The sequence below is a fragment of the Falco cherrug genome, chromosome 20, assembly GCF_023634085.1.
Source record: "Falco cherrug isolate bFalChe1 chromosome 20, bFalChe1.pri, whole genome shotgun sequence".
NCBI classification, from domain to species: Eukaryota; Metazoa; Chordata; class Aves; order Falconiformes; family Falconidae; genus Falco; species Falco cherrug.
The window spans coordinates 560,393-577,583 of NC_073716.1; the positions used below are offsets into that span (position 1 = coordinate 560,393).

Sequence of the window (17,191 nt, forward strand, 5' to 3'; positions counted from 1 at the left end):
ATCTTGTTCCCTAGCCCCATCCCAGTCAGGCTCGCACTGGTCGCACTGGTTTGCACTGGCCCTCAGTACCCTTTTATTTCCTGGGGTGTCCTCCGGGGTGCCATATTCGCGGGTGGGGTGGGTGGGTTTCTGCATTCACTTCCCACACCCCAACCTGGGGGGTGTGCACATCTGGAGGGGGTCAGGCCATGCACTGTCCTCAGCTGGTGCCACACCATGCTGGGGGCCGGGGTGAGAGGGGTGGCTGTGACCCCTCCGGACCCCTCGGGTTGGGGGTGATGGGACAGGGAGGGAGGGGGGTCCAATGTGCCTTTTGCATCCAGAAAAGGGGCCTGTGAGGGGCCCGGACTGTGCCCATGGGGTGCAGAGAGGGCAGTCGTGCCTGTCTCAGCCTGGCATCGCTGTCCCTCGGCCACAGCGGCCATGTGGCCACAGCGGCTGTGCCGGAGCTGGGTGTCCCCAGGGCATCCTGGGGGCTGTGGGTGGGGATGGGGTGCAGGGGTGCTCCTGGTCCCCCCTTAGCTCCACCGTTGCTCCTGGTCCCTCTTCTTCTGCTTCTCCCGCTGCTTCTCCGCCTTCTCTTGGGCCTTGCGCTCCTTCTCCACAGCTAGGCTCAGCTCCTTGAGCTTCCGCTTCAGCACTGCACGGTCCTGCGAGCTGCCCACGCCCAGCGCCTGCCGGCACAGTGGCGCTGGCAGTGGGGCGACATGACCTCCCCCGTGGCCATGGGGTGCCAACACCCCCCTGCCCTACGGACCAGCCCCTTGGGGTACCTGGAGCCCCCCCGCATTGCCTGTCCTCAGGATCATCCTGCTGAGGTACCTTATGTCCCCTGTGCACCAGCCCCTTGGGGTACCTAGAACGTCCTGACTCCTTGACTTGTCTGTTGGGATACCTGGAACCTCCCCCCACCTCCTGCCCCGCGGAGCAGCCAGTTAGGACAAGAGATTTTAGGTACCCTGTGATGAGCCCGTTGGGGTATCTAGAACTCTGCCTAGAATCCCAGACAGACCTCCTGCCCACTGGAGCACCCCACGGGGATACCTTAAACTTCTTACCCCATAATTCAGGTTGCTGGGGTACCTGGAACCCCCTGCACCCCAGCAGAAGAGGCTCCCCCAGCCCCATACCTTGAGCTTGGCACCATCAAGGTGCAGGAGCCGTGGACCATCAACACCATGGGCCGAGAACTCCTCCACATACTGCTCCAGGTTGAGGCTCTCCAGCCACTGTCCCACCTGCTGGCACGTCCAGCCTGCGGCCGCACCAGGGGGCTCATCCAGGAACTGGGCACAGGGGCTGGGTGTTACCGGGGGATCCCCATGGCACCTGTGGGGAGGGACCCCGGCCTCACACCCCCAGCGCACGCTCACCTCGTCCGAGGACTGTGACAGGGTGTGGTAGGGGTAGGAGCACTTGGTGGGGGGGGGGGCCAGGCAGGCGTGGGCTGGCACTGGGCGGTGGGGAGTCCTCACTCAGCGTCGAGTCCTGGGGCAGCAGGAGGGGCGAGGGCAGGGCTGGCCCTGCTGCCCCAGAGCAGTCTGCAGCCCCCCAGCACCCCCCCGCAAAGGGCTCTGGCTCCCTATAGGGCTCCCAGACTGCGTGGGGCTTTGATCCCCCCTAAAGCCATCTTGATCCTAGTGGTCTTTGAACCCTCTCCCTATGGGGAGAGGGTTCCTATGGGGCTTTGAGCTCCCCTCGTAGCTATCGTGACCATAAAGCTTTGATACCTTTCCCCTATAGCTATCTTGACCCTATGGGGCTTTGTCCCCAGTTCCTATAGCTGACTGTAACCTCTTCTCCTATAGCTCCTAACTCACAGGAGCACCAACCTCCTTCTCTACAGCTCCCTGGCCCTATAGGGCTCCCATACCCTCCCCTATACCCACCCACCCTACAGGGCCAGGAGCCCCCCATTCCTGGGCACTGACCTGGGAGGCAGATTTGGCAGGGCTGAGCCCCTCATGCTGGGGGGAGCCGGTGGGTGATGCGGAGCCGGGGGAGGCTGAGCCCCTCGCACTGTCCGAGAACCAGGAGAAGGGCAGGAAGGGTGACCCTGAGGGGCGGCTGGGACCCTCCACCACCTCCCTGGGGACAGAGCTGTGTTAGGGCACTGGGGCCGTCCCCAGGAAGCACCCCCTGCCCCGGAGAGGGGGCTCTCACCTGCTGCCCATGGACAGGCGGTTGCTGCCCTTCTCCTTTCGGCTTTTGCTGGAGGATGCCCGGCGCAGGGTCACCCTGGGTGGGAGAGAGCCAGGTTGGCAGGGAGTGAGGTGCCCAATGGCTGTGCTGCCCCCACGGCTCCCAAGTCCCCACCCCCATGCATCCTCGGAGACCATTCCATCACCTTCAGAGGATCCTCCTCCCTCTGTGCACCCCTCCATCTTTCCTTCCAGGCATCCATGTCCTTCCAGGCATCTCTCCATCTATTCCTGCATCTTTCCATCCCTTCTCCAGCCCTGCATCTCTATCCCTTCTCCATCCTTTCTTGTGTCCCTCCCTCTCTCCATCCGCCCAGGGCCAGGTCTCACCCCAAATCCAAGAACTTCCTCCGCGTTTTCTTATCAAGCCCCACAATGGGGCTGGCCGGCTCAGGGGGGCTCATGTCCCGACTGTCGTCTGCAGGAGGAGGACGGGAGCATCACCCACTGCCTCCCACATGGGTGCCAGGGTCCCCACATGCCCCCCAGCTGGGGGGGGTCTGGGGAACTCACCTTCGCTGTGCCGCTGGGGCCGGGCGTCGCGGCGGGCGAAGCCGGGCGAGCTGTCGGAGCTGTGGCAGGGCTGGGGCAAGGGGGTGCCCGCCAGCCCCTCCTGGGACAAGGCATTGGTGAGGGGCTGGTAGCAGCTGAGGGGGGGCGAGGAGGCTGGGGGGTCCCCCAGCACCCACCACACTGCCCCCACCTCGAAGAAGAAGTCAGCACCATGGGAGAAGGGCAAGGGGGCCGGGGGCTGCCATCGCCCTTGGCTCCCTGGGGGGCACACGGCATTGGGGGAGGGGGGGTGTCCCCCATCCCCTCCCTACTCCCAGCCAAGGCATCCCCCCACAACCCTGCCCTTGGGTCCTTGGTGCCCCCTGGGCTCACCGCTGCCTCGGGCCCCTCGTCGCCCTCAGTGGAGCTGGCACTGTCTCGCAGGCGGGAGCGGGATGGCCGGTGCCGGCGGCCCTTGGCCAGGAGCCGCGCGCGGGCCTTCTGCAGGCTGCTGTCCAAGCGCGGCGTCTCTGGAACCACAGCGGTAAAATCTGGGGGTGAAAGAGAGACCGGGGCAGAAAGAGAGAAAGAGAGAGAGAGACAGACGGACGGGGGGGAGGGAAGAGGTGGAGGGAGGGAGGGAGGGATGGTGGTAGGGAGAAGGAGGAGGACAGACAAATGGAGAGGTAGGGACAAGGAGTTACGAGGGAAGGACAGTTGGAAGGATGGGTGGACAGATGGACAGGTTAGGAAAAGGTGATGGACAGACAGATGGGTAGGGATGAGGAGGTGGGGATGGAGGGATGGACAGGTGGAGAGGTAGGGAGAGGGAAGATGGTGGATGGATGAATGAACAGACAGGTAAGGAAAAGGGCAGATGGATGGACAGGGACAGGGAGGGAGGGATAAGGCCAGAGATGGAGGGACATGGATGAGTGAAGACAGGGATGGAAGGACAGATGGCCAGGTAGGGGCAGGGAGAAGGGGATGGGAGAGCATTGCAGGGAGACGTGGACAGACAGTCAGAGAAGGCCAGCCCGGCAGAGAGGGGACAGAGGGACAGCAGGGCACAGGGACAAGGTAGGAGAATCAAAGGATGGGTGGGGGATCCCAGTGGAGGCAGTGGGGGATGTGGATGGATGGATGGGGCACCCCGGTGGGGTGGGACAGGGGACATAGGACAGAGGGACAGAGAGAAGTGTTCAAAGAGATGCCCTGGCACAGGGAGAGGAGCAGTGGGGTGTCCCCAAGGACAGAGTGTCCCTGGCACCCGGGAGGAAGAAAGCTTTGTCCAGAGTCTCACTGGGATGTCCCTGATGTTCCTGCCCTGTCACAGCCTCCTGCACCCTAACGCCAGCCCGAGGAGCAGCTCTGGGCAGTGTCCCCTGCTGTCTCCCCATGTCTGTGTCACCCTGTGCACATCACTGTGCCCACACCCACATCCTTGTGTGCCCCATGTGTCCCTGTGTCCCCATGTCCCCCTGCCCCATGCACGTCCCTAAGCCCACACGTGTGTATCTGTGCCACATGTGTGTCCCCTGCCCCATGTGTGTCCCCTGCCCCACACGTGTCCCTCTGCAGGTGACTGCATGCCCCATGCCTGTCTCCAAGTACATGTTGTCCTCAGGCCTAGCTCTGGGGTCCCCCTCCCTCGCAGTGGCAGGCAGAAGGACACTGGGGGTGGGTGGGGACCCGTGGGGGCAGCACCCATGGGTGATTCTGCACCCCACGGGCCCCTGGGGACTCACCGAAAACCTCATCCACATCCTGCAGTTTGGAGACAGACATGGTGGGACAGAGCTGGGGACAGAGGGGACAGTCAGGCAGGGGGGCACCCCATGCCAAGGGGAGGGGGGTGAGGGGGAGTCGAGGAGGGAACTAAGACCCCTGTGCACTCAGACCCTCTGTGCGTAGGGGTGGGAAGGGGGTGTCCCCCTCCTAGTGTCCCCATTCGCACAGCCTCACAGCGCTGGGGGGCAGGGACTGGGGAGGGAGCAGGACGCAGCACACACCTTCCCCCGCTCGTGGAGGGCAGCCCCCCCCGGGGGCATGTGGGGCAAGAGCAGGCTGGGGGCGGTGGGTATGGGGATGCTCTTTGCAGGGCAGCTGGGAAGGGGTTAAATCTCTCTCCCTTCCCCCCAAATCCCTGGTGTTCGGGGGTCTCTCCGGTGTGTGTGTGTGGGGGACCTCATGCCTTGGCAGTCTGGTGGGGGCTGGCAGGGTGAGGGGGGGCAGATCCGAGCCCAGCTCCCCCCCAGCCCCTCCCTCCCCCCAGGGAGCCGGGCCAGCGCTGTCGTGTGGGGCTGGGAAAGGGGTCTGGGCTGGGGGGGAGGGGGGGGCTGGGGGCAGTGCCGGGAGCAGGTACGTTACCGGCAGGGGACAGTACCGTGGTGGGGTGGTGGTGTACCGGGATGCTGTACCGGAGATGGGGCCGTACCGGGGCTGCTGTACCGGGGCTGGGGCGGTACCGGGATGCTGTATCGGGGCTGGGGCCGCACCGGGGCTGGGGCCGTACCGGGGATGCTGTACCGCGGGTGGGGCCGTACTGGGATGCTGCACCGGGGGTGGGGCCGTACCGGGGATGCTGTACCCGGGGATGGGGCTGTACCGGGGATGCTGTACCGGGGGATGGGACTGCACCGGGGGTAGGACTGTACCGGGGATGATGTACCGGGGGTGGGGCTGTACCGGGGTCGCTGTCCGGTGGATGGGGCTGTACCGGGGGTTACGCCCAGGTCCCCCGTCCCCCTCCCCCACTCACCCGCGCTCCTCGGGCATCCTGGGCACCTCCCGCCGCCGGGCCGGGCCGAGGGCGCCGGGGAAGCGCCGGGCAGCCGGGCCGGGCCGAGCCGAGCCGAGCGGAGGGCGCTGCGGAGCCGGGCCGCCCCGCCGGGCCGGGGGCCGCGGGGGGGGGGGGACAGGAACCCGGAAGCGGCCGGGAGCGGGGGGGGGGGGGCCGGGATCAGCCGCCCCGCCCCGCCCTGCCCGGCCCGGCCCGGCTCGGCCCCGGTGTGCGGCGCGGGCGGCAGTGCTGAAGGGACAGCGCCTGCGGGCGGGGCCAGGGCACGGGCATGGGGACACACACGCACTCCGCCTCCCCCGGCCCTCCCCTGCCACCATGGATACACTGGCCTCCCAGTGCCCCCCAGTACCCCCCATCCTTCCCAGTGCCTCCCAGTCCTCCCAGTGCCCCCATCCTTCCCCGTGTCCCCTAGTCCTTCCCAGTCCTCCCAGTGCCCCCCATCCTTCCCCATGCTCCTTAGTCCTTCCCCGTCCTCCCAGTGCCCCCCAATCCTTCCCGGTGAACCCCAATGCTTCCCAGTACCCCCAGTCCTCCCCATCCTTCCCTGTTCCCTCTAGTCCTTCCCAGTCCTCTCAGTGGCCCCCATCCTTCCCCATGTCCCTTAGTCCTTCCCAGTCCTTCCAGTGCCCCCCATCCTTCCCCATGCCCCCTTAGTTCTTCCCAGTCCTCCCAGTGCCCCCCATCCTTCCCTATGCCCCCTAGTCCTTCCCTGTCCTCCCAGTGCCTCACAATCCTTCCTAGTGCCCCCAATCCTTCCCAGTAGCCCCCAGTCCTCCCCATCCTTCCCTGTGCCCCCTAGTCCCTCCCAGTCTTCTCAGTGCCCCCCATCCTTCCCCGTACCCCCCAATCCTCCCTGTGCCCCCAACCCTTCCCAGTGCCTCCAACCCTTCCCAGTGCCCCCAACCCCTTCCAGTCCCCCCAGTGCCCTCCAGTTTGCCCCCGCCTGGGACAAGGAGGCGTGGGCGACGCTGAGGCCGTTTATGGGGCTGGCGGGATGCATGGACGCTGCATTACAAAACGAGGACCAGTACATACATACGTACATATATATATAGTATATACACCCACAGGTATACGTGTGAGATTAAATAACCCCAGCACCCCCCCGGGGCTCTTGCTCCCCGCCCCCCACTTAAATACTTCCCCCCCCCCCACCCCAAGTGGCTCCAATCCAGTCGGACACCCACCCCTACCCCATCCCTCCCACGTGCCCGTGCCCTCCTCCTCCCCCTCCCAGTATAACCAGCTCTGGCTCCCAGTTGCCCCCACATCCAGTTACTGTCGGAGACTCGGTACTTTGGGGGGGAGGGGCGAGGGGGCAAAATAGAAACGAAAATAAAGGGATTCCCCCTGGGCCGAGGGGCTGGGACCCCCCCTACCCAGCTGGGGTTGGCCAGTGGGGGGGTTCGTCCCAGCCCCAGTGAAATACTGTGATTTATTGGGGGGGGGAGGTATTTACAGTTGGGGGGGTAAGAGCATCGCCCCCACCCTGGAGGAGGACCCCTGTGCATTATTCCCCCCACCCCCAGGGAAGGCGAAAGCCCTGGGCTTGGGGAGGGTGGTGGCAGGTGCTAGGGGGCCCTGGGGGCAACCCCCCCAGCCGTGCCCCTGCAGTGGGGTACCAGGAAGCCCCCAGATCCCCGGGGGGGTTGCGGAGGGGCTGGTGTCACCCCCATGCCCACTGCAGAGGTTGGCAAAGGCTGAGGGGATCCTTCTGGCCCGGTGGTGGTGGCACGGGTGGGGTGGGGGTGGGGGGGGCACTTTGGGTCCCCCCCCTCCATGGCGAAGGTCCGTGGTGTCCCAGGCACAGAACCCGAGGGGGGCACCTCGCTGTGGGACCGGGGTAAGTCCGCAGGGGCGGGGGGGCAAAGGCAACCAGCCCCTTCCCAGCCGGTGCTCCAGGTGAGTCCCAAGAGGAAGAGCTGGGGACAGCAGGGGGGGACGGGGGGTGCGCTTCCAGCATACCCCCGCTTCGCTGCCCAGTATGGCTCACATGTTGGGGGGGCAGTTCTGTCTGCCCTCCCCCCCCCAACAGCGTCCAACCGGGGTGCCAGCTCTCTGGGGTGCCAGCTCTGTGTCCGGGGGGAAGAGGGGGTCAAGTTGAAGGGAAGGGGGAGGCCGGGGAGGGGGGGCATGCCCCCCACCCCAATTGGTCCATCACGTCACCACGAGACTCACACTGGACACAGACACGAACGCGGGGTGTCCGCACCACCCCACCACCCCCCGGACACCACCACCACCCCCCCCAAGACGTGCCCTGCTCCCCCCTTTGCTGTCTGTGCCCCCAGGGGGGAGTGGGGGGGCACCAGGGGGCTTTGGCGGGGGTCTTGGCTCCTCCCTGGTGGGAAGGGGGGAGGGAACGGGGACAGGGCTGGGGGAGAGAAGCCCCCCCCAAATCGCTGTGGTTTGAGGGTGGTTTAAGTCGGGTTGGAATTTTTCAAAGTCTGCAGCTTGGCCTCCAGTTCGGAGATCTGAAAAACAGCAAAGGGGAGAGAGGTCTCAGCGGGGGGACAGGGGGGCGGGGGGCGGCACAGGGCCGGGGTGGAGGGGAAGGGGAAACAGACACGGGGACACAGAGACACGGGTGTGGGCAGAGACATGGGCATGAACATGTGGCCGGGGGGGACAGGATGAGGGCACAGGGATGGGGACATGGGGGGGGACACGGAGGGGCCACTGGACTTGGAGGGCGCACAGGACAAGGGGGTCAGGACACAGGGGAACTGGGGGGGGGCAGAGACGAAGGGCTGGGGGGATAAAGGGGGGATGACAGGCAGGGGGCCAGCACAGACAGGGTGCTGGAGGGCCGGGGAGGGGCTGGGGGGGCACAGGGCTGGGGGCACAGGGGCGGGCGGGGGGGCTGTTGGCAGGCTGGGGGTGAGTCTCTGTGGGACATCAGGGGATGCTTTGGGGGTGACAGGAGGAGGGCACAGGGGTGGGCAAACTGGGGGGCTCTGCTGGGGGCCAGGGGACCTCCCCGCTGCCCGCCTGCACCCTGGTGCCCCCCAGCTGGGCAGGTGCTGGCCCCCCGCTGCCCCTCACGGCAGGTGCTGCGGGATCCTGGGGGATCCACCAACCCCGCAGAGGATCTGCTATGACCCAGCACAGCTCTGGTCCCACACGCTGGGGGGGATCCAGTGTAGCTAGCATGGAATCCAGTGCGATCTGTTGTGGGATCCAACATGACCAGCATGGGATCCAGAGGATCAAGTGTGACCGTGCCTTGCGCAGATCTACCAGGAACCACTGCATGATCCCGCACAAGCAGCCTGGGATCCAGTGCCCAAGATCTCTTTTGATCCATTATGGGATGTCAGACCCTAAAGCAGGATCCACTGCAACCCAAACCCTAGGCAGATCCACTGCAATCCAGTGTGGGATCCAGTGCCAGGAGGAGGATCGGGCGTTCGCCAGCACCCGATCAGATCCACTGCGATCCAGTGCAGGGCACAGTGGCAGGAGCACAATCCGGTGGGAGCCGGCACCCAAAGCAGATCCACCGCAATCCGGCATGGGATCCAGCAGCCGGAGCTCAGTCCGGAGGGGAGCCAGCGCCCCATGCAACTCCGCTACCACCCGGCGTGGGATCCAGTGGCTGGCAGGAGCCGGTGCCTGAGCAGATCTGCTGTGATCCATCCTGGGATCCAGCGGCGACAGGAGCCCATGGGCCGCGACGGCGGCGTGGCAGGAGCAGCTGGTGGAGCGGGCTGGGTGGCGGGGCCGAGGCTGGGGCCGGCCGTGCCCGGGGGGCTCAGGGGCAGCCCGCGTCCCGGCGCCCAGTGCCCACCTTCTCCTGCAGCTTCTCCATCTCCTCCTTGTGCGCCAGCTCCGACTCCTCCAGCACCCGCCGCTGCGCCGTCTCCTTCTTCAGGAACTCTATCTCCCTGTGGGGGCCAGCACATGGGTGCACGTCACCCACACCCAGCACCGGGGAGACCCTCGGGAGGTGGGGCAGGTCAGGGGGGACCCCGGGTGACAGGGAGGGACCGTGCTCAGTGGGGTGGTGGTGCCCGGGGATCTCCCAGGGGACGGTCCCTGCCCAGGGGATGGTCCATGCCCACGGATGAGGGATGCCCAGGGACGAAGGAGTTGGTGCCCCAGGGATGGGTCCATGTCAAGGGGAAGATCCCTGCCCACGGGATGGAGGGTGCCCAGGGAGGATTTGGTGCTTTCAGGGATGGGTTTCTGCCCAGAGGATGGTCTGTGCCTGGGGAACAGTTCATGCCCAAGGGATGGGCCATGCTCAAGGGCAAAGGGCACCCATGAAGGGGTCAGTGCCCCACGAGTGGGTCCATGCAAGGGCATGGTCAGTGCCCAGGGAAGGGTCCATGCCCAGGGGGATGCTCTGTGCCCAGGGAGGATCGGTGCCCAGGGCCCAGTGCTGCCCTCACTTTTGCTGGTACTCCTTGATGAGCCTCTTGGCCTTGCTGTACTTGCGCTCCAGGGTCTGGTACTGGGCCTGGGTCTCCTTGAGGTGCTCATCCACAGCCTGGCAGAGGTTCTGTGCCTCCATCCAGTACCCCTCCAGCTTCTCCATCCGCTCCTTGTTCTCCTCCACGCTCTGCTCCAGCTGGGCCTTCTCAGCCCGCCAGCGCGCCTTCTCCTGCTCCAGGCAGTGCAGCTGGGGGACAGCAGGGTCAGGGCATGGCATGGCATGGCCAGGGAGCAGGCATGACATGGCATAGCACAGCACGGCATGGCACGGCACGGCATGGCCAGGCATGACACGGCATAGCACAGCACGGCACGGCATGGCCTGGGAGCAGGCATGACATGGCATAGCACAGCGCAGCACGGTGAGAGGGCTGGGGAAGATGTGGGGAGGTAAGAGGGGATCGGGGAGATGGAGACCCAGGGGGGGCCAGGGAGATGGAAGGGGGTCCCGTCTGCCCGCAGGGAGCCAGGGCACCCACTCACCTTCCTCTTCAGCTGCTGGATCTCGGCCTCGGTGACGGCATGCTTGATCTGGAGCTGCAAGAGAAGCCAGGTGTTCAAATGGGGCATGTGGACACTCTGCCATGTGTGGACACGCTCCCCTGGCAGCCCCCATCCCCTCCTCACCTCCTTGAACTTGTGCACCAGCTTTTCAGGGTCCATCTCCACAGGGGAGAGTGTGTCCTCGTTCTCGGCCAGCTCAAACACCTCAATGGCCATCTCCCCACTGGGGAACATGGGGCTCATCTCCTCCTCCTCATCTGTAGCGTACTCGCCCGTCTGCAGAGGACATGGACTAGCGCTGGCACATGGTGGCCCCCAGCCTGACACCCCAAACCCATCCCACCTGAGGAAACTGAATCACCAGCCCCATATGGGGAGGGGGAACCACATCTGTACCCTCCTGGGTGGGTGCTGTCCCACTCACCTCCTCGTCATCCTCAGTGTACTGGGTGTAGCGCTGCTCGATCATCTCCCGCTGCCACCGCTCCTGCTCCAGCGTCTGCTGGATCAGCTGCGCCACCTCACTCTGCTCCCCTGGCTTCTCCCGCCCAATGAGGAACCTGTGGGGACAGCAGGGCTCAGCCGGGGGTGGGGGGCTCTGACCATGGGGGGGGCCCAAATCAGGGACACCCAGGTGGCACATCCAGGAGGACAGTGGGAAGGCTCAGCCAGGGGACGCCCAGGTGGCACAACCAGGGGACATCCCTGCTGGGACAGGCAGTGTTCCTGGGGGGAAATTCCAGGGGGGGAATTATGAGGCCTCTGGATGAGTTGGGGCGCTGAAGGGATGCTGGGATGATGTGGGGGGGCAGAGAGCACTAGGGTGGCACAGGGCAGACAGCGGGCATGGGGACTGGAGGGACAGAGGTATTTTGGGGCAGGGGGACAGCCCAGCCTGGGAGCTGGGGTGCTCTGGGGACAGGCCATGGGGCAGGGTGCACAGGGGGGTCCCCCGGCCCCCCAAACACCCCAGCCCTGGGCCCTACCGGACACGGCCCTTGGTGTTCCTGAGGACGGAGGCGGCGAAGCTCTGCGTCACCCCTACCAGGCTGGTGCCGTCCACCTCCACAATGAGATCGTTCACCTGGATCCTGGGGACAAGGAGACCATCGCAACGGGCCCACCCCTTGCCCACCTCCCCAACATCTCCCACCCCAGGGAACATCTGGCACATCTGCCTGCTCCCACACCAGCTTCTCCATCACCAGCCAAGCCCACAGGCATGTGGCAGTGGGGACCGTGGTGGGTGTTTGGGGCCAGGCAGCCCTTACCTGCCATCCCGGTGGGCCGCCCCACCCTCTGTCACCGTCTTGACGAAGATGCCCAGCTTCTCCAGGCCCATGTCGGCCCCTGCGCCCATGCCAATGATACTGATCCCCAGCCCTTCGGAGTCTGCAGAGACAGACAGCTGTGTCCTGGCAGGGTGCAGCAGCCACCCAACATCAATGGAGTCACCTCCAACCCATCCCCAAGGTGCCACAGGGGCGCTGGGGTGCGGGACAGAGTGAGGACCCACCTTTCTCCAGCTCCACAGGGAAGAGGTCAAGCCGCTCCACTCTCTTCTCCAGCTCGTACTCGGCCGACGCGGCCATGGGGTCGACATCTTCGTTGCGGCGGTCGTAGTCTTCGTTGGAGTAAGTGCTGAAGACCTGCCGGGGCGGAGGGAGCTGCTCAGCGAGGCACCGGGATGGGGCAGACAAGCACCGCAGCCACCCACAGCACCGGCAGCACCTGTGGCTGAGGGGGCATCCCGGGGTAGGGGGAGCCCTGGGAAGGGGCATGGGGGGCATTACTGAGCCTGTGAGATACTGGAGAATCCCCCCCCCCAAGAGTGAGGGGGAGTGTGAGGAAACTCAGATGGTTTGGGGGTTGCCCTGGCAGCAGTGATGGTGCCATGCCCTGCCCACTGTTGAAAGGATAGGTGGATGATGGATATATGGATGGATGGATGAATGGATGGACTGAGGGATGAACAGATGGACTGAGGGATGAATGGCTGGATGGACGGATAGATGGATAGCTGGATGGATGGAAGGATGGATGGATGGAAGGATGGATGGATGGATGAATCGAAGGATGGATGGATGGATGAATCGAAGGATGGATGGATGGATGGATGGATGGATGGATGGATGGATGGATGGATGGATGGATGGATGGTGTGTGCAAGCACTGGCTGCTCTGTGACACAGTTTGGTGTGAGCAGAACTGGCTTGTTCCCCTGCTCCTCCCCTCTCCTTCCCTAGTCAGGGGCTTCTCAGCTCTCAGCCCACCACCTTCTCATGGTCCAAACGGCCCCACGGGAGCAGGGAAGGGCCCTGCTCTCAGGGCAGCCTCACCTCTGCCCTTCCCTGCACCTTACCCCAGCCTGGATACCTCCATCCAAGCCTGAGCTGCCAGCCTGAAGCCCAGGGACCCCAACCCACCATTGTCCCTGGGAGAGGTAAATCCCACCCTAGGTGTGGGGGTTGGGGGGGGTTGGTTTATTCCCCTCATTTTCCACCTGGCAGGTTCAGCTTCCACCTCCCTGTGCTCGCCTGGAGGGATGCCTGGGCACAGGGAGCACCAGGGACTCTGCAGGCCTCGGGGGTCCATGGGCCACCCCTGTGCCCAGGTCTCTGTCCCTCCCAGGCCCACTGTTCCCCATCAGGCTTCACTTGCAGGGTGCTTGGGCACTGAGGAGGGGTCAGCCTTGGGGCTGGGGCTGCCCCTGTCCTCTGGGTCTGGGGACATTGAGGTCCCCAGCCACCTTCAGTCCCAAGGGAGCAGGGATGGGGACGCCTGGGACTGCCGAGGCCTTGTGGCAGCCCCATCCGAGGCCAGGGACGGAACCCAGCATGGGGCATCGAGCCAGAGCGGGGCGATGGAAGGCAAAGGAAGTCAGGACCACACACGTATGGTCCTCTAATGTGTTAAATCCCAGGGGACACTGACCCCCATCATGGGGCACCCCTAAACCCTCCCACACCTGGTCCATAGGAGCTAGCAGCTCAGGAGGGGCTGGGGGCAACCCCACACTCACCCTTGGGCTGGGTGCCCTTGTGCCAGGCACTGAGGTCGGACAATGGCCCCAGCCCAGAGCCAGGAGTGGGGTGCCTTGTCCCCGCACCCTGGGGGGCTGCCTTTTCCCCACACCCTGGGGGGTTGCCAGCAGCCCTCCAGATGGGGACAGGCTGGCCGGGCACAGAGCCTGGCAGATGTCTCCAGAGGGGCCCCAGCTTGGTGATGCCGCCGGGCGAGTGGATTAGGGACAAGACCACAGCGTGAAAGCCTCGCAACAAAGGGTACAAGGGATGAGTGTCAAGGGCCATCGCACAAAGCCCGGTGACATTCACAGATGGGCAGGATCCACCCGGGTGGCTCCCAGGAGTGCTGGGGGTGAGCAGGGCAGGGGACATGCCTTCGTACCCCGTCCACACACAGTCCCCGGGGTGCCTCAGGCACCTGAGCCCACAGCTGCAGGCACACATCCTGGCTCATCCTGCTGTGCCCCCCACCCCTGTCTCCAGGTCTGGGGGTGGGGTGGGATGTGCCAGGGGCCTGCAGGAGGTTCCAAGGGAGAAGCAGCCGGAGCCAGCACAAGCCCAGGGAAAGGGGCAGCATGTGTGCCCCATCTCAGGGTGCAGGGCACCCACCTTGGGGCCCGCGCTGGGGCTGGGTGGGGGTCCCCAGTGCTCCTGGCCCTAACCGCTACAGCAGGTTTGCGGGGCTCAGCATCACCCGTGCACCCAAGGGGGAAGCTGGAGTGCTCACACGCTCAGGTTCCCTCCCCACCGTCTCATGTGGGACCCCAACCATCACCCTGAAGCGGAATGTGGGCAAAAGCAAGAGGCTAAAGGCTGTGCTGGGGCAAACAGAGCACCCCAAAAAGCCCAGCTGCCCATCCATGGAGGGGACACCCTTCCCAGGGCTGGCCTGGCAGGCTCCCACAGGACCAAGTCCCCCCCCAGCATGCAGCCACCCAGCACACTGCCACTGCTGTCCCCTGCCCGGGCCACGGTGGTCCCCGTCCCCCCATCCCAGGTGGGGCCACCCACCCGCTCTGACTCAGAGCCAGAATATAGGCCGAGCTCTAAAAATAACTCAGCTCCAGCACAAAGCAATCGCTGCTTCTCCGGTTGGGGGGATACAAGCAGGAGAGAACACCCCGAAATAGCTGCACGGCCCCTTCCCACCCCATCGCCACGGGAGCATCTCAGATGGGGACCCCAAAACCAGCCAGGGAACGGGGGAGACGGGCGATGCTGCCCCCCCGCCCGGCCATGCCGCCAAGACACTTCCCCTTCCTCCACTTCCCGAAACAGTCCTGGGCGCTGGGCTGGGCCCATGGGCAGGGGCAAAAGCCCCTCCACTGCCACCTCATCCCCGGGGACCCGCAGTTTGGGAGGATCCCCAGCACCGAGGGACCACAGGGGACCATGGGCAGAGGGTGGCGGTGCAGCCACGGCACCCAGCACCCTGCACCCAGACATTTCGGGCATCCCCACCCAAAATATGGGGTGGGTCTTGGCCCGTCCCAGGCATGGCAGTGGGTTGGCACCGGGTGCTGCGCATGGCCCACTCCAGTGAGTGCCAGCACCACCCCTCCCCATCACACCGGCCCCAGGGGGACCCCTCGCTGGTGGGGGTGCTGTGCCATGCCAGGGCAGGGGCCTTCATTAGCCAGCTCGTCAGGCCTGGGTGGCCACCCTCATTTCCCCAGCACAAGAGTATGGCCAAGCAGGATGCCAGGCCCTGTGGCTGGGGGGGGAGCACAGACCCCCACCCCACATCCCTGTCCCTGGCACCAGTCCCCTCCAGGGGTCATCCACCCACCCTGGGGTACCCCCCATCCCCAGCTGCCGCCCACCCCAGGCTGCCCCCCCTCCGCAGCTGCCCCTCCATCCCCAGGCAGTCTCACCTGGATGGGGGCTGTGCTGAACTGGATCTTGCGGTTGGGGACAGGCTCCTCTTCCTCAGACAGCCCAGGGATCTCCACACAGCCTGACTCGGGCTCATACAGCCCTTCAGCCTCCTCTTCCTCCTCCAGCCCACTGCCCCCCGAGTCCTCCCCGAGCCCACTGTAGGCACTTATGTCCACCAGGTCCGCCTCAGAGAAGTCCTCCTTCTTGGCCTCCTCGTAGGTATCGCCCTCCTCCGCCCGCTCGCCCTTGACGCCCTCCTCGCCTGCAGCTGCCCCCAAGCCCCCTTCCAGCCGGGGAGCGGTGGGCACCTGACCCTCGGCCCCCTTAGCCGGCTGGGGTGCAGGCACTGGTTCGCCTGCCACCGTCGCCTCCTCCTCCTCCTCCTCAGCCTCGCCGCTCTCCTCCACCTCTACCGGCTTGATCTTGCAGACCTCCTGCACCCGTGGGGCAGCCGTCTCCTTCTCCGCCGGCCGGCCGCTCTTCCCCACTGCCTTCTCCTCCTCCGGCGGCCGGCTGCGGGCCAGGGCAGCGTGGCCGTCACCCAGCCGCCCGGCCTCGGGGCTTGGCAAGAAGACGCGGGGTCGCTTGCCCACCACCTTGGCATTGAGCGGTCCTCCTGCTCGCCCGGGCGCCTTGTGCAGGTTGTTTCGGAGGTCGGCCTTCTCGAAGACAGCGCTGAGCTGGCTGACGGTGGGCGAGACGGCTTCGGTGTCTAGCTTGTCCAAGGACTCGGTGCTGCCGTTGAACCTCACCACCACATCCAGCTTACGGTCCTGGAAGCCAGCTCGTTCCTTGCGCAGCAAGAGCTTGGTGGTGGTGGCCTTCTCCTGCGGGCTCCTCTCAAAGATCTTGCGGGTCTCCTGCAGCTTGGAGAAGGGCTTGTCGGGCTTGGAGTCGAAGCGGCTGACCCTCTCCGAGACACTGGTGCCCAGCTTGAGGAGGCTGCCCTGGTCCATGCTCTCGCTGAGGCTGCCGGCGCGGGGCAAGGAGAGGCGGACGGGCTTCTCCTTGGCCTTGGCCAGGTCGCAGGCGCCCTCGGGGCCGGGCGCCGTCCCCATCTGCAGGAACATGTTCTTGATGCGATGGACGTTGGAGCCATACTTCTTACCCCGGCTCTTCTTGCCGTCTTCTCCGTCAGCCTCCTTTGTGGGCGCCAGGGCCTGGATGGTGGCCTCGTAGGCATTGCGGTGGGGGGACGCGCTCCGCAGCCCCCCGCCGCCCGCTGCCCCGCCGGAGGGAGCCCCCCCGCCGGCGGCCGCCCCGCCGCCTGCCTCCGTCCTCAGCATGCCGGCCCCGGGCCGCGCCGCATCGCCCGCCGCCGCCAGCGCCGCTCCCCCCGCCCGCCGCGGCCCCTCGCCGCCTGCCGCGGCGTGGGGAGGGGGCGCCGCGGGGGGCCGCCGCACACCTGCACCGGCCCGCGGGGGGCTGCGGAGCCCGGTCAGGCCATGTCCATCCCGGGGGGGCCCTCCGCCCCGGCCCTGCCTCCCTCCTCCCTTCCCCTCCGCTTCCCCTTTCTCTGTGGCGGCGATGGAGCCGCGGCGGCTGCGATCCGCCCGCCCCGCTGCCCGCAGCGCCCTCTGGGTCTTAGCGGCGCCGCCGCCGCCACCGCCGGGACCCCGGCCCCGCTCGCCGCCCCCCGGCCCGCGCTCCCCGCGCCGTGCCGCGCCGCCTGGCCCCCTCCCCCGGCCCGCGGGTGGTGCCACCCCCCGGTCTGTCCCCGTGTCCCCCTCCGGCTCTGCCTCCCACCGCGCCTGCTTCTGTCCCTGCCCCCCTGGTCTGTCCCCGTGTCCCCCTCCGGCTCTGCCTCCCACCGCGCCTGCTTCTGCCCCTGGGCCCCCCGGTCTGTCCCC

At 66.2% G+C, this 17,191-nt stretch overlaps 2 protein-coding genes across 3 annotated transcripts; both read right to left on the bottom strand.

Moving 5' to 3' along the window:
* Positions 1-62: 62 nt before the first annotated feature.
* On the bottom strand, positions 63-5,635 carry SAMD14 (sterile alpha motif domain containing 14). The gene is given in 11 exon segments (XM_055697686.1): positions 63-674; positions 1,131-1,286; positions 1,374-1,425; positions 1,427-1,488; positions 1,932-2,088; positions 2,164-2,238; positions 2,532-2,619; positions 2,715-2,814; positions 3,087-3,244; positions 4,442-4,493; positions 5,455-5,635. Coding segments are annotated over 10 exon segments (1,044 nt in total). The 5' UTR covers positions 4,482-4,493; positions 5,455-5,635; the 3' UTR covers positions 63-518.
* A 1,565-nt stretch (positions 5,636-7,200) lies between these two features.
* On the bottom strand, positions 7,201-16,954 carry PPP1R9B (protein phosphatase 1 regulatory subunit 9B). 2 transcript variants are annotated; one of them, XM_055697683.1, is made up of 10 exons: positions 15,338-16,946; positions 11,954-12,086; positions 11,709-11,829; positions 11,424-11,528; positions 10,862-10,997; positions 10,561-10,713; positions 10,417-10,470; positions 9,891-10,120; positions 9,287-9,383; positions 7,201-7,970 (listed from the first exon to the last, which is right to left on the bottom strand). In XM_055697683.1, the coding sequence occupies exons 1-10, from the start codon at positions 16,625-16,627 to the stop codon at positions 7,917-7,919; spliced, it is 2,373 nt and encodes a 790-aa protein (XP_055553658.1). In that variant the 5' UTR covers positions 16,628-16,946; the 3' UTR covers positions 7,201-7,916. The 2 variants fall into 2 exon arrangements, with proteins under 2 accessions (XP_055553658.1, XP_055553660.1); XM_055697685.1 differs by lacking the exons at positions 9,287-9,383; positions 9,891-10,120 and having other exon boundaries at positions 15,338-16,954.
* Positions 16,955-17,191: the final 237 nt, after the last annotated feature.